The 25,198-nt window shown below is 38.1% G+C and overlaps 1 protein-coding gene across 1 annotated transcript in view; it reads right to left on the bottom strand.

Annotated features, from left to right (window-relative positions):
- The window catches only part of PIK3C2G (phosphatidylinositol-4-phosphate 3-kinase catalytic subunit type 2 gamma), a 410,590-nt gene that overhangs the window by 309,484 nt on the left and 75,908 nt on the right, over nucleotides 1-25,198 (bottom strand). The window contains exons 9-10 of the mRNA XM_061124127.1: nucleotides 11,375-11,497; nucleotides 6,153-6,186 (exon numbers count right to left, since the gene is read on the bottom strand). Of these exons, the coding sequence (XP_060980110.1) occupies nucleotides 6,153-6,186; nucleotides 11,375-11,497 (157 nt within the window). The remainder of the gene's footprint in view (nucleotides 1-6,152; nucleotides 6,187-11,374; nucleotides 11,498-25,198) is intronic.

Here is a 25,198-nt window from a genome sequence, read left to right as displayed (position 1 = left end):
CAAAGGGTTTTAAGAGATAAGTGTAATATGAAGTGTTATGAATGGAGCCCTCCTACTCTGAGTCACGCATGCCTGACTTTGCTGACAAGTCTCGAAGGTCAGGGGTCGCAAGGCTTCTGTGGTCGTGAACAAGACCCCTTGGTACTTCGGGGCTTTGTCCAATCCCCCCCAAAGGTCTCCTTAAATTCCACAGGTGGGTCTTGGTAGACGAGAGTGAGGCAGAAAACCATGCGTTCCTCTATCCATCCTGGGCCAGAAATACGTACGGAAATGCCTGGGCCAGAATTATGTACCGAAATGCCAAATTTCAGATATTTCTACTTTTCGGCCGCCTTGTTCTGGAGAAATTAAATGAAAAGGCAGTGCCGCCAGTGCGGGGAAGACAGAGGGGAGAAACAGTGTTCTTGGAGGCGGTTCCCACGTGGGGACTGGACGCCGGGCTGCGGAGAAGAGCCTCCCGGAGGAGAGCCGGCCCTCCAGGCGGTCCTTGGGAGGGAGACACCTTGTCCGGAGGCCTGAAGCCCATGCTTCTAAACATCCTTAGCAATCCTCGGCTTCTGGGCGGGACCACGGAGAACGTAATGGAGCCCTGGCGGAGGGATGGGCGGAGCCAGCCTGTGTGGGTAAAGGCAGAAGGTTCTCTCCCCTTCCTCCTGATGCTAGGCCTCCGCCCATTGCTGCTCCAGAAGTCAGCCTCCATCCGACTTCCGTCTCGGGTTACCGTACAGCCTCCATTTCCCGGAGGAAAAGGGCCGAGACAGGAGCTGGTCGGCCTCGACTGGCAGCCTTTCCCCAGCAGGGATGAGCTAAGTTTACAGACGCCTGGCAGGTGTTCGCAGATGATGACTGAGGTTTCTGTAGCGCGAGGGACAGACCGATGGACAATTTCCCTCCATTTCAACCCCAAGCTTGCCAGTCGGACACCAGTTAGTTTTGGTTCGCGACTCTGCGGTCAGAGTGCGGGCCTTTTCAAGCGAGTCGTCCACGTGGTACTGGGAGTGTCAATTGCAGAGTAGGGCTGTGTGGCCTTGGCTTTGGAGTGGTCCGGCCTGAATGCCTGTTCTCGCTCTCCGGATTGCAGGTTCTTAGTCCACTGGTTGAGCAGGGCTGGTGGTGCTCACCTGTCCCAGATGGGGTCCCGAATGCCAGGTCCAGGGCGGGCTCCTTCCTCCTCCTCCCTCCCGCCTCTCCCACCCTTCAGGCGGCTGGGTCATGTGCAGCCGTGAGTCCCCAAGACCACAGCCCAGAAGAGTGAGGTGGCCAAGCCCTTGGCAGCTGAGGAGACATTGTCAGAACAAGTGCATCCTCAGATCTTATGTTCTCAAGATCTGCTGTGATTTTTAAAAAATTCTCATAACATTTTATTTTACTTCAGTTCAGTTCAGTCGCTCAGTCATGTCCGATTCTTTGCGACCCTATGAATCGCAGTACACCAGGCCTCCCTGTCCATCACCAACTCCAGGAGTTTACTAAAACTCATGCCCATCCAGTCGGTGATGCCATCCAGCCATCTCATCCTCTGTCGCCCCCTTCTCCTTCTGCCCCCAATCCCTCCCAGCATCAGGGTCTTTTCCAATGAGTCAACTCTTTGCATGAGGTGGCCAAAGTACTGGAGTTTCAGCTTCAGCATCAGTCCTTCCAATGAACACCCAGGACTGATCTCCTTTAGGATGGACTGGATGGATCTCCTTGCAGTCCAAGGGACTCTCAAGAGTTTTCTCCAACACCACAGTTCAAAAGCATCAATTTTTCGGCACTCAGCTTTCTTCACAGTCCAACTCTCACATCCATACATGACCACTGGAAAAACCATAGCCTTGACTAGATGGACCTTTGTTGGTAAAGTAATGTCTGCTTTTTAATATGCTATCTAGGTTGGTCATAACTTTCCTTCCAAGGAGTAAGCATCTTTTAATTTCATGGCTGCAGTCACCATCTGCAGTGATTTTGGAGCCCCCCAAAATGAAGTCTGACACTGTTTCCCCTGTCTCCCCATCTATTTCCCATGAGGTGATGGGACCAGATGCCATGATCTTAGTTTTCTGAATGTTAAGCTTTAAGCCAACTTTTTAACTCTCCTCTTTCACTTTCTTCAAGAGGCTTTTTAGTTCCTCTTCACTCTCTGCCGTAAGGGTGGTGTCATCTGCATATCTGAGGTTATTGATATTTGTCCCAGCAATCTTGATTCCAGCTTGTGCTTCTTCCAGCCCAGCGTTTCTCATGATGTACTCTACATATAAGTTAAATTAGCAGGGTGACAATATACAGCCTTGATGTACTCCTTTTCCTATTTGGAACCAGTCTGTTGTTCCATGTCCAGTTCTAACTGTTGCTTCCTGACCTGCATACAGGTTTCTCAAGAGGCAGGTCAGGTGGTCTGGTATTCCCATCTCTTTCAGAATTTTCCACAGTTTATTGTGATCCACACACTGTACCATATTTTAAAGGTTTTTATATTTTGAGTTGTAGAAAAAGAAATGTCCATTAAGATTATGAAAGGGGCCAAGTGTGGGGGTGGGGTTCCCGGGTGGTCCAGTAGTTAAGAATCCGGACACTTAAACTGCAGGAGATTAGAGCTAAGATCCTATCAACCGTGCAGTTTGACCAATAATAATAATAATAATAATAATTATAATAAAGATAAAAAGATGATGAGTGGAACAAGTCACAAATTTGGCATAAGCGTATTCAGTGTGGAGTCACATCACACAGTATTATTGTTTTTTTGAGACACATGCACTTTCTCATAAGTAGTTTCCAAAATGGAAATTGCTTTTTGGTTCTTCTGTGCTGTGCTTCGTTGCTCAGCTGTAGAGAAAGAACTCCTTCCAACCCCATGGATTGTAGCCCACCAGATACCTCTGTCCATGGGGATTCTCCAGTGAAGATTACTAGAGTGTGTTGCTGTGCCCTCCCCCAGGGTGTCTTTCCCAACCCAGGAATCCAACTGGGGTCTCCTGCATTGTGGGCAGATTCTTTTGGTTCTTAGTTGTTTCAAGAAATTGACAGAATGAGCTAGACGCTTCCTCCAATAGTATGTAAGCCGTGTTCCATTGCCCAGGAAAGAGGCCAGCTTCTGCAAGGAGCTTCTTCCACATCCTGTCCCTCAGTAGCTCTGCCCATAATTAAACATTTTGTTGTTGTTGTCCAACACATGCTATTATTCACTTAGTTATTCATAAATTTGTACAAAATTTATGAGATGGCCAAGTTCTACTCACTTGCTGTGTTTCTAAAATTGTGCCCTTTGTTGAAACAGCCTGAGGTGACAAGCAGAGTGAAAGAGCTCTAATTAAAATTCTCTGAGAAATCAGCAGTAGCAATTAATGAAACAGAAGAGGAAAGGCTCATAAAAATAGTCTTTAAAGAGGCCTCATCAAACTCTGGAGGCCAACCAACAGGGTTTCTCCTGAACAACAGGAGGCAGAGAATTATAAATTTATAAAAACATCTTGTTTCTCTGGTCTCCAAATTGTATTCTGAAGCAGGAAGTACAGACTTCTTGTTAATAATTCCCAATCTTGTGCAATTGAATGCATGTTAAAATAAACCATAAAGTTGAATTAGATGAGATCTCATTAATTCAAGCCCCAGCACATATTTTAGAGAATCTTAATTATTGGGCTAATTACTCAAGCTCCACTTTTTACTTTTTTGCAGAAATACAGTTCTAGGTTAGAATTTGCTTCTTTAAGGTAGGATAGAGATTGGTGAAATATGGGAAAATCTTTATTGTACCTGATTGCAATGAGAAAAGACTTGTAGTAACAGGAAATAAGCAATGGCAATATATAGGTGATTAAAATGCATTAATTAGAATGTTTTGTTTGCCTTTTTATGGAAATGAAGGAGTAAGAGTACATGACTTTATTCTAATGTACTTTTGAATGGAAAATAGTCTCTGTGTTGTTGCTCTTTGTCACTTTCTGTACTTCTGTTCAGTGAAGTCTGTGTTTTCCTTGCAAACATAATCTGTATTAAAATCTGGTTTGTTTTTCATGTTCCAAATAAACTTTGTTTACACAAACAGGCAACATGCCAGATTTAATGAATGCTGGTGTAGAGCACAGGTATGATCAGATCTCTTAGCTTCAAAGTATATTGCAGAGAATCCATAAGAATATTAAGTATGAGAATCAGAATCATCAATAATAGTAGCTTATTGTTAGATCAACATTTTGTGTAAAGAGGGTTCTAGACTTTTATTTCAGAGTACTTAAATAGAAAGCAACTGCATGCATGTACTGGCAAATGTTCATTTCATTTTGCTGTCATTTCAGCACTCTTCCTTTCTGCTTTTTAAACTACTGTGAGGTGTTTCTACATAATAAAATACTAGAAAAATATATTTATCTTGTAGAATGAGAAGTATGATTTATGAAAAGTTTATCAGAGCTGCAGATGGAGAATTTTTAATCCAGAATTAATTCCTTTTCTGTGATGACTTAGCGTGGATTATAAATCCCTGGGAACATTTCTTGCAGTTTTGTGGACTCTCATATCCTGACCCCTGAAGAACATAGGATGAGAGGAGTTTATTCCAACATTCCTTCCTAATAGAAAGGAAGAAAAGGCCAGTTTCATATAGGCATAACTCTGGCTTATTCATTCCTCATCTTTTACTTGTACTCTGTGCTAGGGAGATTGTTAGGGGGTGTCTATCTCTTCCCTTCCTTGGTGGTGCTCTGGAGTTTTATTATGTGAATGCTTGGAATAGGGATTTTTGCACTAGCACAGGTTTTTTGCCCTTACCCTTTGCTATCCTGTTTTCCTCTGTGATGTGAAGTGGGGGAGTTCTTCCTATGTATTGAATACAGTAAGTCCTCTATATATGAATGAGTTCAGTTCTGAGAGTGCATTTGTAAGCCCAATTTGTTTGTAAGTCCAAAAAAGTTAGCCTAGGTACCCAGCTAACACAATCAGCTATATAGTTCTGTACTGTAATAGATTTATAATGCTTTTCACACAAATAACATATAAAAAGCAAACAAAAACATTTTTAATCTGATAGTACAGTGCCTTGAAAAGTACAGTAGTACAGTCCAACTGCTGGTGTACAGAGACTGACGTCAAGTGGACAGATGAGAAGAGTTACTGACTGGAGATGGAGAGGAGGAGGTGGGAGATAGTGGAGCTGAAGAATCATGAGCAGTAGGAGATGGAGGGCAAGCTGCAGTTTCACTCATGCCTGAACAAACGTTTGCATCTTTCAAAGTTCGCAACTTGAAGGTTCCTGTGTAGGGGACTTACTGTATATTCTTTTGAGTGGTGGGAATTAGGATTGACAGGATATCCTGCTATACATAACTTTCTACTGAAAACCACTAAGGGTATAGAGAGCAGGTCAGAGTTATTGTTTGTGTTTTCACTGTCGCCTTTGACAGTGTTAGTTGAACATCTGTGAGTCAGATTATTTCCTTTAAGATACTCAGAAGTGTTCATAAGCTAAATACGATCTGCCAGTGCAAACAAGAGCAATCTTGACCACATCCTGCACTTTACATACTGTCTTATCCTTTATTCATATTAGGAAAACTGAGGATCAGAGAGTTTCATTCTTTACTATCATAGTCAAAAAATGGGCAGTTGGAATTCAAAACCAGTTCTGCCTGATTCCAGAAGCCAGACTCACTGCTGCACACCACACTATCTACCCTTTTCAACAGAGGCCCAGTCCTCCTGTGGCTTACAGTTTTGTAGGCTCAGAGCTTCTGCAAACACTTAAATATTTCAGAACCAAATCCTCCTGCCTGATACATTAAGTTGGTGTTTCAAATAGAGCTTGATTTTAAAATGGAAATTAATGACCTTGAAGAAAGACATCTGCTACATTTCTGACTTCTCCTACATCAGAATATCATTAGTTAAATAAAATTTTATTTTTTCTTAGAATGATAATAAGGGCATTTTCAGAATTCCTTTTATTTTTATAGCTTTCTTGACTTTATTTTTTAAAAAATCTCAGGCTCAAAGGCAGTGGATTTTTATTCACTTGTAGAATAATTGCTACCGTCAATAAAAAGAGTTTTAGCAAAAGTTTTTTCCCTCAAAAATATTTTTTTGTGTGTTATCACCATATTTGGAAAAATTAAATTATTTTTGGCTTTAGAAATTGTTTATTTAAAAAATATTTGGATGCACGTATGTTTTACCTTTTGCTGAAGTGTCTGAATTTTGATGAAGATTCTGAAAAAGAAAAATAGGTCCAAAGATACACTTGTTATTCGGAAAACAAATTTGGAAAACCAAACCAATAATGTCCACAATCTACATACATAAATTTCTCTGCCATGATAAAAAGAAAATGCATTTCTTGGTGTCATATATATCAATATTACTTACTAAACAGGAAATCTAAATTTTAAGATGAAAGAAAGGTCTTCTAACTGTCATAATCAGCAATCTTTGTTATTTGATTCAGGGAAAAAGATTTCTAGCATAAACTCAGGTTTCTTAGTATTATTTGAACAGTTCTGCAGATATTGCCTGGGGGCAAAATAGCTTCTGGTGGTTCAGACAGTAAAAAAATCTGCCTGCAATGCAGGAGACCCAGGTTTGATCCGTGGGTGGGGAAGATCCCCTGGATGAGAGTATGGTAACCCACTCCAGTTTCTTTCTTGGAGAATCCCATGGACAAAGGAGCCTGGCGGGCTACAGTCCACAGGGTCGGAAAGAGTCGGACATGACTGAAGCAACTCAGCACACACCCACAGATGGTCGCAAAATCCAATCCCCTTTCCACAACGGAGACTGATATTTTAGTATAAAAGTTTTGTCATTTTCTCTGTTTAGTGTTTTCAGTTCTTATTTTAACAGTCGCTTAGATACAGGCTTAAAAAAATCATACAGATTCACTGTATAGTTTCATTTCTTTATTTTGTAGGATTAAAAAGAGAAACTGGTAGTCAAACACTTGAGATTGTATCCTGAATTAAAAAAAAATACTATCTGAAATTTGTGTTTTTCATTATCATTTAAGTTTGTATCCATTAGCATGGTGATTTTTATTTGCTTGTTTGTTTATGTTTATTGTACATCTGGGGTTACTTTAGTGGTTTAGAATTTACTGGCTATAACTTCATTATCATGAAAACTATATAAGGTAGGTGATTCACAGATTCACTAAAAGTTACATTTGAGTCCAAAAGCAAATTCAGTTTTCTAACAAGATCCATTTTAATTAACACTTAATTTTTTTTTGAAATTTTGCTTTGACAAGTTTGCTTTGAAGGAAATTCAATTAACGAAAAGCTTGATTTCTCAAACAAACAAACTAGGGAATAATAGTTTTCCTGTAACAAGGAACTTGCTAGAGTATTCTTTTTAGAGAGAAAAGTCTTCTGTCATGTTTAGAATGTAATTAAACATATAACTTTTCATTGAAGAGTATCATTCACATGAACCTTCTCAGAAGCATTTCTCTTAGGCAAAATAGGTCATCTGAGCATAGATTCAACTACTAAGCTGAACACATGAGATCTTTACTCCAGCTTTGTGGGTGAGATTGTTAAACACGTCACCATGACTTAACTAGAATTCAGTTTATTCAGAAATGTAAACTTGTATTTTAAAATCACCATGACACCCACCTACAGCACAGTGTGTAAGACTGTATTTTTTATTTGTAGTTTGTTTATTGCATATTTAATGGAAATATATTATGTGAGCTTCTGGAATATAATTCTAAAGAATGGAAAATTGTTTCCAGTGCTAGGTGGGAGCATGAACTATAGATGGAGTACAACTGCATTCGTGATATAATTCTTCATTTTGCCAAAATTTAAATTTAGTAAATAATTACTTCCCGGTATGGCAGGAAATAGTGTTTTGCTAGTTGACCTAAAAATGCAGCCAAGAAAAAGGACAGCTTTGAAATTTGAGTTTGTTGGCAGAAGACATATTTCTCAGTGTTTTTTTAGTTTTAGGTTTATGGTGGGTGGTTAGATTGAATTACTTTGGCATTATTAGCCAAATTATTAGTTGGTTACTACAGAAATAATGTAAAATATACTTACTACTTGTGCTGATTTTCTTATATAGGTCAGCTTATAGTTAAGATGCATTGAGAAAAGGGATGGACAAAATATCTGAATGATGTTGAATAAGATAATTTTCAAAATGTACTCAAGCAGAATCTGTTTACTTGGGGATATTCAACTATTTATCTTGATTCTTGACATATATGAAATAAAACTGGTAAATGTCAATTCTTTTCTTCATTTCTATGCATGAATAGTCACATACAATTTAGTGCTCATAAGTATAGAAGAAATGTGAAATATGATATGGGCTTCTCTTGATTATTGTAATTGTCCATATTTTCCTAGGAAATACTTTGTTTCTCCTTGAAGGATTCTTTTGCTTCAGATATGTTGAAAGTTTGATATTTTTGAGAAAACTGTCATTTTTTTTTTTTTTATCTAGGGAGTTTCAGAAAATGGATGTTTAAAGAAAGCCTTTTCTTTAAAAAGCTTTTTTTTTTTTATTAAAGTGCTACTTTAACAGCATTTGAAGTGCTTCATCCTAAAATTAGATTTTCCTCCTTCTTTGATCATTTGTTTGTTTCCACTGATTTACTGAGAGCAGGACATAAAAACTGAAGAACAGCCAAGTGGTCTTAACAGATGGGAAGACATGTGTCCACATTCATGTATCTGGTTTCCTACTCTAGCATTTGCCATGAGGTTGGCTATAACCAATGGTCCAGAGATAAGACAGTACTTAGTGGTACTTGGGTGAATTAAACTCTTCATCTTGGACTCATGAGGAAGGTTATAAAAAAACTACTATAGCATCATCTCTACTACTTCCACTAATAATAATGGGTGGTAGTGGTTTACGTGCTAGATTGTGTCTGTTTGTGACCTCATGGACTGTAGCCTGCCACACTCCTCTGTCCATCAGTTTTCCTAGGCAAGAATGCTGGACTGGTTTGCCATTTCTTTCTCCAGGGGATCTTCCCAACCCAGGGATTGAAGCTTCATCTCCTGCATTGTAGGTGGTCTCCACTGCAGACAGATTCTTTACTGCTGAGCCACTCAAAATGCACTATCATCTGGCCCATTTGTTAATGTTATTTGTGATACAAGAACCCTGCAAATTCTGTTTTCTTTTTCTGTTTTAGAGATGAGGAAAATTGAAACTTAGAGAAGTTAATTAGTTTTCCAAAGTATATTCACCTGGAAAGTGGCAGATCTCAAATTCAAATCATCTCTGCATGACCCTATGCTTTTTGTATTTTGTTACCAGCTCTAGGTATTTGTATTATCTCCAAAACGTGGTAATCCAAGAGAAATGAATAACTTGTTGCAAGTTAACTCTCGCTTGTTATCGTAAGTTAACTTTAGCTGTTGTAAAATCTTTTGTTGGTATGACAGCTTTGCTCCTCAGTCATCACTGTCACTGTTCATGTAATGCAAATAGGGTATTTACAATTCTGGATTTATTACATATGATTGCAAAAAACACAACTGTAATTATTTATAATAAGACATAGGGGCAAAAACAAATACCATATATTAACACGTATGTATGAAATCTAGCAGGCTTCCCTGGTAGCTCAGCTGGTAAAGAATACGCCTGCAATTCAGGAGACCCCAGTTCGATTCCTGGGTTGGGAAGATCCCCTGGAGAAGGGATTGGCTACCCACTCCAGTATTCTTGGGCTTCCCTGGTTGCTCAGATGGTAAAGAATCGTCCTGCAATGTGGGAGACCTGGATTCCATCCCTGAGTTGGGAGGATCCCCTGGAGGAAGGCATGGGAACCCACTCCAGTATTCTTGCCTGGAGAATTGCCACGGACAGAGCAGCCTGCTGGGCTACAGTCCACGGGGTCGCAAAGAGTCGGACATGACTGAGCAACTAAGCACATGGAATCAAGAGAAATGGTACTGATGAACCTATTTGCAGGGCAGGAAGAGAGACATAAATGTAGAGAACAGACTTATGGATTGGGGCAGGGGTGGGCGATTGCGAAGGAGAGGAGGAGATGAATTGAGAGAGTAGCATTGACAGATATACACTACCATGTGTAAATAGCTAGTGAGAAGCTGCTGCATATCATAGGGAGCTCAGCTTGGTGCTCTGTGATGACTTAAAAGGGTGAGATGGGAGAGTAGGAGGGAGACTCAGGAGGGAGGAGACATATGTATACATATAGCTGATTCAGTGAACATGTATACACATAGCTGATTCACTTCCTTGTATAGCAGAAACTAACACAACATTGTAAAGCAATTGCACTTGAGGGAAAAAAAAGACATGGGATGTCCAATACTAAGAAATTACTGCTTTTTACCAAGTCACCTATTTGAAACAATAAGTATGACAATTTATATATATTAGTATAATTGTCAACTTTGTAAATCAGTCTTTTTGACATTTCAAGACTGGGGCATTCAAGGTAATAGAATCTATGCTCTTCCTATCCATACAGATAAGGAGTGCTTGCAGTCACTCTCTTTTATGAAGTTTCATATGTACTGAAGTGTGTTTAGAGGCCTGAGCTCACATTTCTATTTTGCTGCTTATTAATCCTCTATACACAGCACTCTAAGCATCAGATTTTAATACTAAAATAAACAGTAAAATACCAGCTTCAAAGTATTGCTGTGAGGATTAACTGAAATAAAATAAAAATTAAATGAAATGAAGTAATATATAAGTGAAGATACTATTGCAAGTCACTATCAAGTATTAGTTATTATCATCAGCAGTATCATATCTTTTTGACTTTGTCACTTGCTAACCTAGTAACAAGACTGAACAATTCATTGTAACCAGATGTCCTAATCTTTTTCTTAGGCAATAATCACATATAATCTACATCAGATTTCTGAGATTTAAAAAAAAATCATATAGTGCTCACTTTTATAAATGGAAAAACCAGGAAATCATTATAGAATGTGAGACCATCAAAGCAGTATGCCTTGAAAATTCAACAAAAAAAATAACAAAAACTGATCTCTTCTTTTCTGCATAAATGCTTGTTCAAGCAAGCATGGGTGCCTGCCTCTGCATACACTGGTGTGCATGAGAGCCATTAATAGTCAATACAAACACTTGCCTGTGAATATTATTATATAAGCAACAATCATCTAGGTAGGATTGTAGGGTAGATTTCAGTCTCATTTGAAGGTTATATTGTAGTTACACTTTGAAGGTATAAGAAATTTCCTTTTAATGAAATCATTTGGGTATAATAGAATTAGGTTTTCATTACCCCCAAATGATTGATATATATATGAACAGCAACACATGCACACACATACACACACACATACGTATGTACCAGTTAGTCAAAAGTCTTTCACTCTCCTTAATTAATTATTGAACTCAGGTTTAAAATAATTGTGTAATAAATGAATGTATTTACCTTTGCTTTTCTCTGAAGAATAAGATTTAGTTCATTTACAGCATCTGTAATTTGTTTGGTCTCCACACATCCCAGAACACTGCATATATTTTTTACTTCTTCGATAACATTATCCACATTTTGCTGTAGATGAAAAGATTGATACCTTTTAGTTTATTGAAATCAAGAGGACACTAATATATATTTAAACTACCTCTCTACCTAGGAAGAGGAAATGGAATAAAAAATGATTGTTTCCATGCAAAAGATTCTCAGGACTGGTTACCCTGTGATCTAAGCATGATTTGCATTGAGTGAATGCTGAAAACTAAGACTATCAGTCCTGGTTGATATATATCAACTCTAACATTATCTGATATAAAATGGGCGAGAGAAGAGACAGAGACAGAGAGAGAGACTGAAAGTCTCTGGCTCCTGCAAAATACTTGGAAAACCAGACAAGTTATAGCAGATCTGTGTAGAGTGCAGAATACATTTATTTTTGTAAGCACTGTACACAAGGGCAAAATTATTAAAAATCAGAGTTCAGAACAAACTTGGGACAATGAAGTTTGGTACTGGGGGTGTTAGGTAATCATTTGATTATATTGTATTTTAAGCTTATGATGTTTCAAAAATAAAATCACTGATGACAAGTACAGTCCACAGAAATGACCAACTATTCTTAAAATCAAAATTACTGTCTCTGCTTAAGATAGCTATACACAGATTTTGTGTCATAGTTCTAAGAGCTTTTATTTTATTTTTTTTTTAATTTCTGAGGTTTCACATGTTCTTAAACTTAGCTTTCATTTAAAAAAAAAAAACTGCCATATTTTGACCTTATTCTTTTTTATTTTTTATCAGTGATTGTTGAGAAATCTCTTTTTTTCTTTAATCCTTTGCTAATCATTTTTAACTCTATAACATTTTAATGTATTTTATCTATATCACTAATAAAGTTGGCTTTTCAAAACACATTAGCTCTATCAAGTCTAGAATCAGTCATTCCAATGGAGAATTTCAATGGAGTTTATTTCAAAAGAGATGGAAAAATTTTTTTTCACACAAAGATATGAATTCATAATACAAAAGATTTTAACTCTACTTATTCTAGATCATTTTCTTATCAAAATATTATCAATATAAAGACAAAAAAGTGGGTATTATATTAAGAATATCATTTTGTGTCTTTTGTGGAAGAACAAAGCTTTTTAATATATCTCCAGTACCTTTTATAATGATTTTATAAACATTGAAAACTGTTGACAAAAACCTAGAAAGAATGGCTAATTAATACTATGAAAGAGACAATCAGGATTCCAAAATTGTCAACAGACTTGATTAGTGAGCTAAAAACAAAACAAAACAAAACAAAAGACAAACAAAAAAATGAACTTAATTGGGTTCTTGGATATTAAGTCTTCACAGATGAAGAAAATATAACTACTCAGTTATAACATGGGAAGAAAAATTTATTACTAATGCATGTGGAAAAAGCTCAGTTATTTTATTTATGTGTGAAATAAATGAGTCCACACTGATGTGGCTGCCAGAAGAGCTACTTTATTATTAAATTGGAAGATATGTACTCTCCAGAACCAGAAAGTTAGAGCTCAGCAAATGTATATAATCTGAACTGAGGTTAGTGTTGAGTATCACATTTGACACTGGACTTAACGCATCAAATTTTTCCCAAAGAGAGCAATCCAACTATTAATATGATATGAATATACTCTTCTGAAAGAAATAATAAATTCTATTTCCAGCTCTGCAATAGGGTTACATGTGATAAAATCCTGATTCTGTCCTATTCTACGTATGGCCATTATCAAAATTATTTAACTTCCGTGGATCTGAATTCCCTCATCTGTAGAATTGGAACAATAGTAATTACTTATGATTATTAAATAAAAATTAATTATTATTATTTAGAGAAGGAAATGGCAACCCACTCCAGTATTCTTGCCTGGAGAATCCCATGGACAAAGGAGCCTGGTGGGCTACAGTCCATGGAGTCGCAAAGAGTCAGACATGGCTGAGTAACTAACACACAACACACAATTATTATTAAGGTTAAATAAGGTAAAATAGGAAAAGTCCTTGGCAAAGAATATGGGCTAAATTTTAGTTAATTCATTTTTAATTAGTTCATTTTTATCCATTCAAACAGATTTTTTGGTTTATAAGAGAAATCAGACACTGTTCATGCCCAGGTAACTAATAAGATAAAAATTAAGAAATATTAAAACTATGAGAGAGATGTGTATCAGGTTCTGAGTGAATGAATTTGCTTTTCATTTGTACATTCTTGGTAGTTATGAGATACATGTGAATTTGTTGAAATTCATGAAATATTACTAGTTAAAGTGCAAATGTTGGGTTGACTGGGTCACTAAATAACTAATTTATTTCATCTGTTATTGTAGTCTTGTAGTGCCTCTTTTCTGATCTATTTATCTCATTTGATCTGCATAAAAATTCAGAAAGATAAATATTTCATTTTTGAGTCACCACAATTACTAGAATATGTTAAGTGAAATGTTGCCATTGTAGAATTAACTTGGTGACTAACTAGATTGAGTGCAACAGGGATATTGGATTGAAGATGTTTTCAAAATTTCATATTTGGAAAACCAAGACAGAGTGCCATGAGTTATGGCAAAATATGAAGTTTTGGTGGAATTGTGATATGTGTATATTTTTGATACACAGAGCTTGAGTTGCCAATGGAAAAACCAAATAGACTCAGCCTCTGGATGTTGGGACATGCAGCTGAGTTCTAGCTCTTGCAGCTGTAGGGCTGAGTAAACATGGACACCTTACACACACACACACACAGTGTACACATATAAACATTAGCTGAACCATAAGAAAAAATGTAAATCCAAAGCTTAGCCCAAAACAAACATAGGATAAATCTGTGGATGACAGAAATTTAATGAGGGAATTTAAAAGCTGCGCATTAGCTTCAACATGGATATGTCAGTAGCCTGGGAAAATGTCAGTGGACTTAGATACTGGTGTTTACTGCTTAGAATGGGACAAGTGCTGAAATTTTAGACCTAAACCTATTGGTTGAGGTAGGAGAAGGGACAGACCTGGGACTGAGATCCCTGACACTGGATTTTCACCTGCGAAAATGTGAAAAAAACAGTGCCTACTGACCAGGAGAACATTTGAGGAATTCTCTGTCAACCTGGGCATTGCGTAAGGAAAATGATTACCTGAGGAACTGTTATGTGTAGCTATGGGGTATTAATTTGCACTACCCTTAGCAGGAATATATGCTAAAAATAATGCCAGTGTTGTTACTATTCTGGACTCAGGCAGAAGCAAATGCAAAGCTTTTCTGACCCCAAACCACAAGGGCTTTGGGTGATCCATCATGAAGTATTCTACAGACATAAAACAAAAGAATTCGTCCCTGATTTCAAGAGATAACAAAGTTTAGATTTGAGTGTTATTTTCATAGAGGTGATACCCAACAAAGAAATTGGATTTGATTGTCCAGAAGGAAAATATAAATAGAGAAAATAAAAATGGAAACCTGGGTATATAACATTTCAGAACATTTAATATTTAGATGATGAAGGAGGAAGTATGGGTCACAGTTGGAGCACACAAAGTTTTAAGACATAAGCCATAAGACTGCAGTTTAATGGGCATAAAGGAAATATAATAGAAGGTATTAGAAAGTTTCAGTTTGGAAAAAAGAAAAAGGAAAAACAATCACTTTCAAGTATACAATGACCTTTCAAGTAAAAAGGGAATTAGATTTACAGTAAGTTCTGGAATGATAAATTAGAACAAACGATTGCACATTTAGGGAATTTCATTTTGGCTCAGTGTGAGAAACTCATTTTGGCTTGATATTTCGGAAGAATTATTTTTTCCCAAAATTGAGTAGGCTGCCTTGTGAGTAGAGACTTCTTCCATGTTACAGGTGTGCAGGCAATCAGGATGTTTAGAGGAAATTTTTGCATTAAATAGGAGTTTGAAGTAGCCTACTGTAAAGTCTTTCTAACTCTATGGATTAGTGAAAACTAACAATACTGCTGTGATGTTTTTTTATGTGCTATATTCTAACCTTAGAAATAATTGATGTAGACTCTGAAGGAGCACCAGTCTAATACTTTAGAGATTAAGCATATTTGTAACGTATTTTGAACACTGCAGAAGATTGGTGGTAAACTTTCCTCCCCATCTTTTTTGAAAACAAAACTAAACTAAGAGCCTAAGTTTCATGTCCCCGACCCCATTCCCTTAATTTAGCTATGAGAGAGACCAAAGCAATAATGTGTTTAAACAGCTTGCTGTTTTCCAGGATTTTTAAAATAAATCTTAATTAATTTCTATTTCTGTTTACATACTAAAAATTATCAAATTCAATTAATTATCAAATTCAGGAGACAAATTGAGAATTTAGAATTATTTTTATTCCAGATTCAGTGGTTAGTGCTATTATAAATTGCTCCTTAAAGATTAAAAATTGTCTTTGGAGTTTCATTTCAGCTTAAAATGTAGAACTTTGGACCCACTGCAGAAATAGAAAAAGGCAGACAATATACAAAGAAATAATTTTTCCTGACTGCATTAGAGATTTGAGGTCAAAAGGTGACCAAGTAGACTAAATTCCAGAGTGGCAGGCCCTGCCAAGGGGAGATGGAGCACAAAAATGTCTTTGGCCTTTGGAAGAGCCCAGGAGAATGAGATGACCACTATATAAGAGGGTAAGAATAAATCAGCCAAAATTTCAGCAGATTCTTAAAGGCTAGATGTGAGCAAGCATGTCAGTCTGAAATATCTGGGAGTTCAAGACACAAGGAGAGTTAGCAGTCATTTGTAAGCTCGTCTTGGACACCTACCAGTTGTTCAGGGGAAATAATGAAGACGGTGCAGGAAACTGAAGGTCCATTCATTGGCCTTCTAGGGGAAACCCTATTTCTGTAGATCTTCCTCTTATAAGAAGCAGAAACTCTAAGCTACTGGTTTATGATACTAGAAAAATGATATATACGAGAGGAGACAGATATCTTCTGTGATCCTGAGCCCAGGCAAAAATCTCTTGCTTTGGAGGAAGGGAGAAAAAGCAAACAGCCTGCCTCACAGGGATAAGTGGGACACGGGTTAAGATCCTTTGCTGGTGAGAGAATGGTTGAAGCAAAAACCTGTTGTTCCTGGAGAAAAGACTGGGGACCCTGTATGGAGTCCAGGATCTCACATGGGTACCAGTCCAAAGTCAGGAACCACTAGGAGGAAGGACAGAAAACTGTCTCCTGTACAAGATTAAGTGCAGATATAAGGTACAGTTTGGCTGCCAGAAAGTTCCAATTTTAAGGCAGAAATGCTCAGACAGTTCCAATCCTGAGATTCAAAAACACAGCCTAAGGCTGTTGTTGATCATTACCTCAAAATTTCCTTTACTTTAATACAAAAATGAGTCTATTTTGAATAATAAACAATAGCAGAGTACACTAGGAGAGAGACAGTAGTGTTGAGAGAGATCGTCTCTGTGACCTGGCAAACGGGCTGTTGAAAGCTGAAGAACAGAGAAAAAGATGCTAGTATTACAGGTGTTCTAAATCAGTATAGGTGATGGTAACGAACCATTAGGGGAATTTGAAGTCTGAAGTGCCCTGACTATGATGATAGGAAGAACGAAACACAAAGCTTAAATCCAGACTAGATTTACCAACTCTACATACAAATAGTGTAATAGAAGAGCATTGCCCATATCCAGGTATGAATACAATTAACCTCAGTCTCTAGTATTGTTCTATATGGGATGTTTAGGACTCAATACAATATTGGGATCTATACCAAAAAACCAAGATATAACAATCCATTGTCAGTAGATGAAACAACTAACAAAACCAAACTAATAAATGACCCAGATGTTAGAACAATCAGACAAGGACTTTTAAGTAACTATGATTAGCATGGGACAGGACATAGTGGAAAATGTAGACGACAGGCATGAACAGATGGGGATTTCAGCAGAGAAGTGAAAACGATGTACAAGAGGCAGTGGAAATCATAGAAATATAAGAATATACTTGATACTAGAGATGAAGAATTCTTTCAATTGATTGAACACCAATCTGAGCATCAGATTGAACACAGTGAAGTAAAGTATCAGTGAAATTGAAGATAGATCAAGAGAAACCATCCTACCAAAACACAAAGAGGAAAATGAGTGGGAAGAAAAACCAGTACACGCCATCCAAACCTGTCAGAGGCATTTATGCATTTGGAGTTCTGGAAAGATAAAAATGGGGGAGAGACATATTTAAAGAGATGATGGCCAACATATCAAAATTCATAGGATGCCACTAAAAGTTAGAGGGAAATTTATGACTTTAAACTTTGAATGATTCTATGTTATTTAATTAGAAGAAACCGAATTTGTCATAAATCCTTCCCATAAGGAAAATTCTATAAACAGATGGTTTCGTTGGTAAATTTTATCAAACATCTAAGAAAGAAAGAAAACCAAATCTACACAAATTATTTCAGAATGCAGAGTCAGCCAGAGGGAACATTTCTTAACTTATTTTATAAAGCTAGCATTATTTCAATGTTAAAATCAAGCCACAATATTAGAAGAAAAACACAGACTGATGTCTCTCATAAACACAGATGCAGATAGCCTTAACAAAATATTTGCCAATTGAAGCCAGAAATATATAGAAAGAGTTCTAAGTCATTGCAGTTCAGTTCAGTCTCTCAGTCCTGTCTGGGGTTTTTGCGACCCCAGGGAATGCAGCATGCCAGGCTTCCCTGTCCATCTCCAACTCCCGCAACTTGCTCAAAGCAATCCATTGAGTCGGTGATGCCATCCAACCATTTCGTCCTCTGTCATCCCCTTCTCCTCCTGCCTTCAATCTTTCCCAGCATTAGGATCTTTTCCAGTGAGTCAGTTCTTTGCATCACGCGGCCAAACGTTGGAGCTTCATCTTCAGTATCAGTTCTTCCAATGAATATTCAGGAAATTTCCTTTAGGATTGACTGGTTTGATAACCTTTCAGTCCAAGAGATTCTCAAGAGTCTTCTCCAACACTAAGTTCAGAAGCATCAGTTCTTCGGCACTCAGCTTTCTTTATAGTCCAACTCTTACATCCATACATGACTACCGGAAAACCCACAGCTTTCAATAGATGGACCACTGTTGGCAAAATAATGTCTCTGCTTTTTAATATGCTGTCTAGGTTGGTCATAGCTTTTCTTCCAAGGAGCAAGCATCTTTTAATTTCCTGGCTGCAGTCCCCATCTGCAGTGAGTTTGGAGGCCAAGAAAATAAAGTCTGTCACTATTTCCATTGTTTCCCCGTCTGTTTGCCTTGAAGTGATGAGACTGGATGCAATGATCTTAGTTTTTTGAATGTTGAGTTTTAAGCCAGCTTTTTCACTCTCCTCTTTCACTTTCATCAAGAGGCTCTTTTAGGCTGGTGTCATCTGCATTTCTGAGGTTATTGACATTTCTCCCGACAATCTTGATTCCAGCTTGTACAGTGTTTCTCATGATGTACTCTGCATATAAGTTAAATAAACAGGGTGTCAATATACAGCCTTGATGTACTCCTTTCCCACTTTGGGACAAGTCTATTGTTGTATCTGGTTCTAACTGTTTCTTTTTGCCCTACACACAGATTTTTCAGAAGGCAAGTAAGGTGGTCTGGTATTCCCATGTCTTTAAGAATTTTTCACAGTTTGTTGTGATCCACACAGTCAAAGGCTTAGTCATAGTCAATAAAATAGAAGTAGGTGTTTCTCTGGAACTCTCTTGCTTTTCAATGACTAACAGATGTTGGCAATTTGATCTCTGGTTCCTCTGCCTTTTCCAAATCCAACTTGAATGTTGGGAATTCTCAGTTCACGTACTGTTGAAGCCTAGCTTGGAGAATTTTGAGCATTACTTTGCTACCATGTGAGATGAGTGCAATTGTGCAGTAGTTTGAACATTTTTGGCATTGCCTTTCTTTGGGATTGGAATGAAAACTGACTTGCTCCAGTCCTGTGACCACTGTTGAGTTTTCCAAATTTGCTGACATATTGAGAGCAGCACTTTTACAGCATCATCTTTTAGGATTTGAAATAGCTCAACTGGAATTCCATCACCTCCACTAGCTTTGTTCATAGTGATGCTTCCTAAGGGCCACTTGACTTTGCATTCCAGGATGTCTGGCTCTAGGTGAGTGATCACACCATCATGGTTATCTGGGTCATGAAGATCTTTTTTGTACGGTTCTTCTGTGTATTCTTGCCATCTCATCTTAATGTCTTTTGCTTCTTTTAGGTCCATACCGTTTCTGTCCTTTATTGTGCCCATAATTGCATGAAATGTTCCCTTAGTATTTCTAATTTTCTTGAAGAGCTCTCTAGTCTTTCCCATTTTATCATTTTCCTCTATTTCTTTGTATTGATCACTGAAGAAGGCTTTCTTCTCTCTCCTTGCTATTTTTTGCAACTCTGCATTCAACTGAGTTTATCTTCCTTTTCTCTTTTGCCTTTAGCTTCTCTTCTTTTCACAGCTATTTGCAAGGCCTCCTCAGACAACCATTTTTCCTTTTTTGCATTTCTTTTTCTTGGGGATATTCTTGATCACTGCCTCTTGGACAGTATTATGAAACTCTGTCCATAGTTCCTCAGGCACCCTCTCTATCAGATCTAATCCCTTGAATCTACTTGTCACTTTCACTGTATAATCATAAGGGATTTGACTAAGGTTATACCTGGAATGGTCTAGTGGTTTTCCCTACTTTCTTCAATTTAGGTCTGAATTTTGCAGTAAGGAGTTCATGACCTGAGCCACAGTCTTGTGGCTCCTGGTCTTGTTTTTGCTGACTGTGTAGAGCTTCTCCATCTTTGGCTGCAAAGGATATATCAATCTGATTTTGGTATTGACTGTCTGGTGATGTCCATGTGTAGAGTCTTCTCTTGTGTTGTTAGAAGAGGGTTTTTTGCTATGGTCAGTGTGTTCTTTTGGCAAAATTCTGTTAGCCTTTGCCCTGCTTCATTTTGTAATCCAAGGCCAAACTTATCTTTACTCCAGGTATCTCTTGACTTCCTACTTTGGCTTTCTAGTCCCCTATGATGAAGTACACATGTTTTTTGGTGTTAGTTCTAGAAGATCTTGTAGGTTGTTATAGAACCATTCAACTTCAGCTTCTTTGAAGTTGAGGCATAGACCTGAATTACTGTGATATTAAATGGTTTGCTTTGGAATGGAACAGAAATCATTCTGTCATTTTTGAGGTTGTATTTTGGACTCTTTTGTTGACGATGATGGCTACTCCATTTCTTCTAAGGAATTCTTGCCCACAGTATTAGATATAATGGTCATCTGAGTTAAATTTGCCTATTCCAGTCCATTTTAGTTCACTGATTCCTAAAATGTTGATGTTTACTCTCATCATCTCCTGTTTGACCACTTCCAATTTACTTTGATTCATGGACCTAACATTCCAGGTTCCTATTCAATATTGTTCTTTACAGCATCGGACTTGACTTCCATCACCAGTCGGCAGTGGATTCTCTACCATCAGTTCCACCTGAGAAGCCCCTCACTGTGTCTATAGTAGTGCAAAGATTTTTCAAAAATTGAAAAGAATAAATGAGAAAATCATACACCCATATGTATAGGTACAATGAGGGGCTTCCCAGGTGGCACCAGTGGTAAAGAATCTGCCTGCCAATTTCGGAGACATGAGTCTGATCCCTGGGTTACAAAGACCCCCTGCAGGAGGAAATGGCAACCCACTCTAGCATTCTTGCCTGGAGAATCCATGGACAGGGCAGCCTGGCAGACTACATCCCTGGGGCTGCAAAGAATCGGACTTGGCTGAGTGACTGAGCACACAGACACACATAGATATAGTGAAGCCTGAAGATGGCATTGAATTGCTGCAATCTCATGACAAAACCTGAAGGATGAGGAGCTGAGTCTTCTGGATGAGCCAAGAAAGATTTTTCTCAAAATGGAAACTACTCCTAGTGAGGACACTGGGAAGACTTTTGAAATCACAACCAAGGATTTAGAATATTAAAAAAAACTTAGTTGATAAGGCAGTGGCAGTGTTTGAGAGGACTGACTTCCAATTTTGAAAGGAGTTCTACTATCAGTAAAGTACTATCAAACAGCATTGCATGCCCCAGAAAATCATTCATGAAAGGAAGAGTCAACCAATGTGGCAGACTTCATCATTTTCTTAAGAAATTGCAGCACGCCAATCTTCAATAGACATCAACATTAAGACAGTATCCTCCATCAGCAAAAAAAGATTACAATTCACTGAAGGCTCAAGTGTTTGGGTTGATATTTCTAAAGAAGGGAAGCGAAAAGCAAAGGAGAAAAGGAAAGATACACCCATTTGAATGCAGAGTTCCAAAGAATAGCAAGGAGAGCCTTCCTCAGTGATCAATGCAAAGAAATAGAGGAAAACAATAAAATAGGAAAGACTAGAGATCTCTTCAAGATAGCTAGAGATACCAAGTGAACATTTCATGCAAAGTTGGGCTCAATAAAGAACAGAAATGGTATGGACCTAACAGAAGCAGAAGATATTAAGACAAGGTGGCAAGAATACACAGAAGAACTGTACAAAAAAGATCTTCATGTCCCAGATAACCACGATGGTGTGATCACTCACCTAGAGCCAGACATCATGGAATGTGAAGTGAAGTGGGTCTTGGGAAGCATCACTACAAAGAAAGCTAGTAGAGGTGACGGAATTCCAGCTGAGCTATTTCAGATCTTAAAAGATGATGCTATGAAATGCTGCACTCAATATGCCAGCAAATTTGGAAAACTCAGCAGTGGCCACAGACCTGGAGAAAGTCAGTTTTCATTCCAATCCAAAAGAAAGGCAATGCCAAAGAATGCTCAAACTACTGCATGATTGCACTCATCTCACATGCTAGTAAAGTAATGCTCAAAATTCTCCAAGCCAGGCTTCAGCAATACATGAACCGTGAACTTCCAGATGTTCAAGCTAGTTTTAGAAAAGGCAGAGGAACCAGAGATCAAATTGCCAACATCCGCTGGATCATTAAAAAAGTGAGAGAGTTCCAGAAAAACATCCGTTTCTGCTTTATTGACTATGCCAAAGCCTTCGACTGTGTGGATCACAAGAAACTGTGGAAAATTCTGAAAGAGATGGGAATACCAGACCTCTTGACCTGCCTCTTGAGAAACCTGTATGCAGGTCAGGAAGCAACAGTTAGAACTGGACATGAAATAACAGACTGGTTCCAAATAGGAAAAGGAGTACGTCAAGGCTGTATATTGTCACCCTGCTTATTTAACTTATATGCAGAGTACATCATGAGAAACCCTGGGCTGGAAAAAGCACAAGCTGGAATCAATATTGCTGGGACAAATATAAATAACCTCAGATATGCAGATGACACTACCCTTATGGCAGAAAGTGAAGAAGAACTAAAGAGCCTCTTGATAAAAGTGAAAGAGGAGAGTGAAAATGTTGGCTTAAAGCTTAACATCCAGAAAACTAAGATCATGGCATCCTGTCCCATCACTTCATGGCAAATAGATGGGGAAAGAGTGGAAACAGTGGCTGACTTTATTTTTCTGCGGTCCAAAATCCCTGCAGATGGTGATTGCAGCCATGAAATTAAAAGATGCTTACTCCTTGGAAGGAAAGTTATGACCAACCTGGACAGCATATTAAAAAGCAGAGACATTACTTTGTCAGCAAAGGTCGGTCTAATCAGGGCTATAGTTTTTCCAGGGGTCATGTATGGATGTGAGAGTTGGACTATCAAGAAAGCTGAGTACCAAAGAATTGATGCTTTTGAACTGTGGTGTTGGAGAAGACTCTTGAGCATTCCTTGGACTGCAAGGAGATCCAACCAGTCCATCCTAAAGGAGATCAGTCCTGGGTGTTCATTGGAAGGACTGACACTGAAGCTGAAACTCCAATACTTTGGTCACCTGATGTGAAGAGCTGACTCATTCGAAAAGACCCTGATTCTGGGAAAGATTGAGGGCAGGAGGAGAAGGGGACGACAGAGCATGAGATGGTTGGATGGCATCACCGACTCAATGGAGATGGGTTTGGGTGGACTCCGGGAGTTGGTGATGGACAGGGAGGCCTGGTTCATGGGGTCGCAAAGAGTTGGACATGACTGAGCAACTGAACTGAAATGAAGCAAGAAATTATTTTTTAATTATGGTACACACATTGTGTTTTTTTAAGACATAATGTCATTACACACTTACTAGACTACCATGTAACAAAACTTTTATACACACTGAAAAATCAAAAAAATTCATGTGACTCACTTTAGTGCCATATTTTCTTCATTGTGGTGGAGTGAAACCAAATCTGAAATATCTGAGGTGCAAGTTGCTATTGGATGCATACTTCTGTGGTGATATGGCAAAGAAAAGCTACAAAGTGGCTTTTCTTCAAAGAATACCACTCACGGAGAAGAAAAGAGATATAAAGTGGCATACAGCCAGATTTTAGAATAGTGGCAATATTTTGTACCAAACTTATTCTGTAATAAGATTGCCTATTCAGTTCTTTAATTTGTGTGTGTGTACTCTTCATGTATTATATAACTCACTGCACAGATCTTAAGTCATCAGATTATGTCATTATTCTGATGAAACTCTTTATATCTCACTTGAAAGTGAAAGTCACTCCATCATTTCTAACTCTGCAACCCCATGGACTGTAGCCTGCCAGGTTCCTCTGTCCATGGAATTCTCCAGGCAAGAACACTGGTGTGGGAAGCAGTTTTCTTCAGAGGATCTTCCCGACCCAGAGATGGAACCCAGGTCTCTTGCCTTAGCAAGCAGATTCTTTACCGTCTGAGCCACCAGGGAAGCCCAGTTAGGATACAAATTATGTTGAGTAGTAATTATCTCCTTACTGAAGATCTTTCATTGTTTCTTCTTATTCTTGTCTGGCAGTTTTCTATACATAGGTTTGACTTTTAGTAGTTTCAATCTGCCCTTTATTTCTGCTAAGATAGGTTGCAGTTCTGCAAAGGTGTTTTACTTCCTTTTCAACCTGACTTATCTCCTTTGTCTCCTTGACTTCTCCTTTTGTGACCTTTTAGCTGGTCCATGTTACTTATTCATTTTACTCTATTTTATTATGATTATTTTTGCTCCTTTCCCTCCTGTTATATTCTGTTGTGAATGCAAGTCAGTTTTGTGACATTTTTCTTCTGGGTCCTATACAAACCTCTACTTTAGTGACAGTGTTAAAAATAGTAACTCTAATAGCAATAAAATCACACTTGTACTTATCTTTTCTTGAACATTTTTAATCTTCCAGCACTATATAATATTAAGCACATTACATCTACTGCTTGGTTAATTTTTAACAATATTATTTTACTATCTTCACTCTAGTAGTGAGTAATATAAACTCAAGGATTGCTGAATTAAAGCTTACCCCATGGCAGAATGTTTATACATACATTTGGAATCTCTGCTCCTAGACTCTGTCTTTACTGCCACTCTGGTTAAATTATGTTTGAAATTGGAACTTCTGAAAATCCAACAGTCAGTCTGCTTATTACTAAGACAGCTATTGTCCTAAAAATGCTATATATATATTATCAGATCCCTGTGTGCCCACTTTCTTTCTCCTTATAAATGGAATTTTTGATCTCTGTTTAGAGGCTAAATACTGTTAGATTTTGGTCTTGAGGAAGGTGTGAGAAAAGAATTATTCTGCCTTCCTCATTCAGTTAGTTACACCTGAACAACAGGCTTTCCTGTTGGCTCCGTGGCAAAGAATCTGCCTACAGTGTAGGAGCCTCGGGAGACTTCTGGCTTTGATTCCTGGGTCAGGAAAACGCCATGGAG

Source organism: Dama dama, chromosome 22 (assembly GCF_033118175.1).
Source record: "Dama dama isolate Ldn47 chromosome 22, ASM3311817v1, whole genome shotgun sequence".
In the NCBI taxonomy this organism is placed as follows: domain Eukaryota; kingdom Metazoa; phylum Chordata; class Mammalia; order Artiodactyla; family Cervidae; genus Dama; species Dama dama.
Note: the sequence above shows the minus strand (reverse complement) of the source record. Positions and strands in the feature narration are given on the sequence as shown.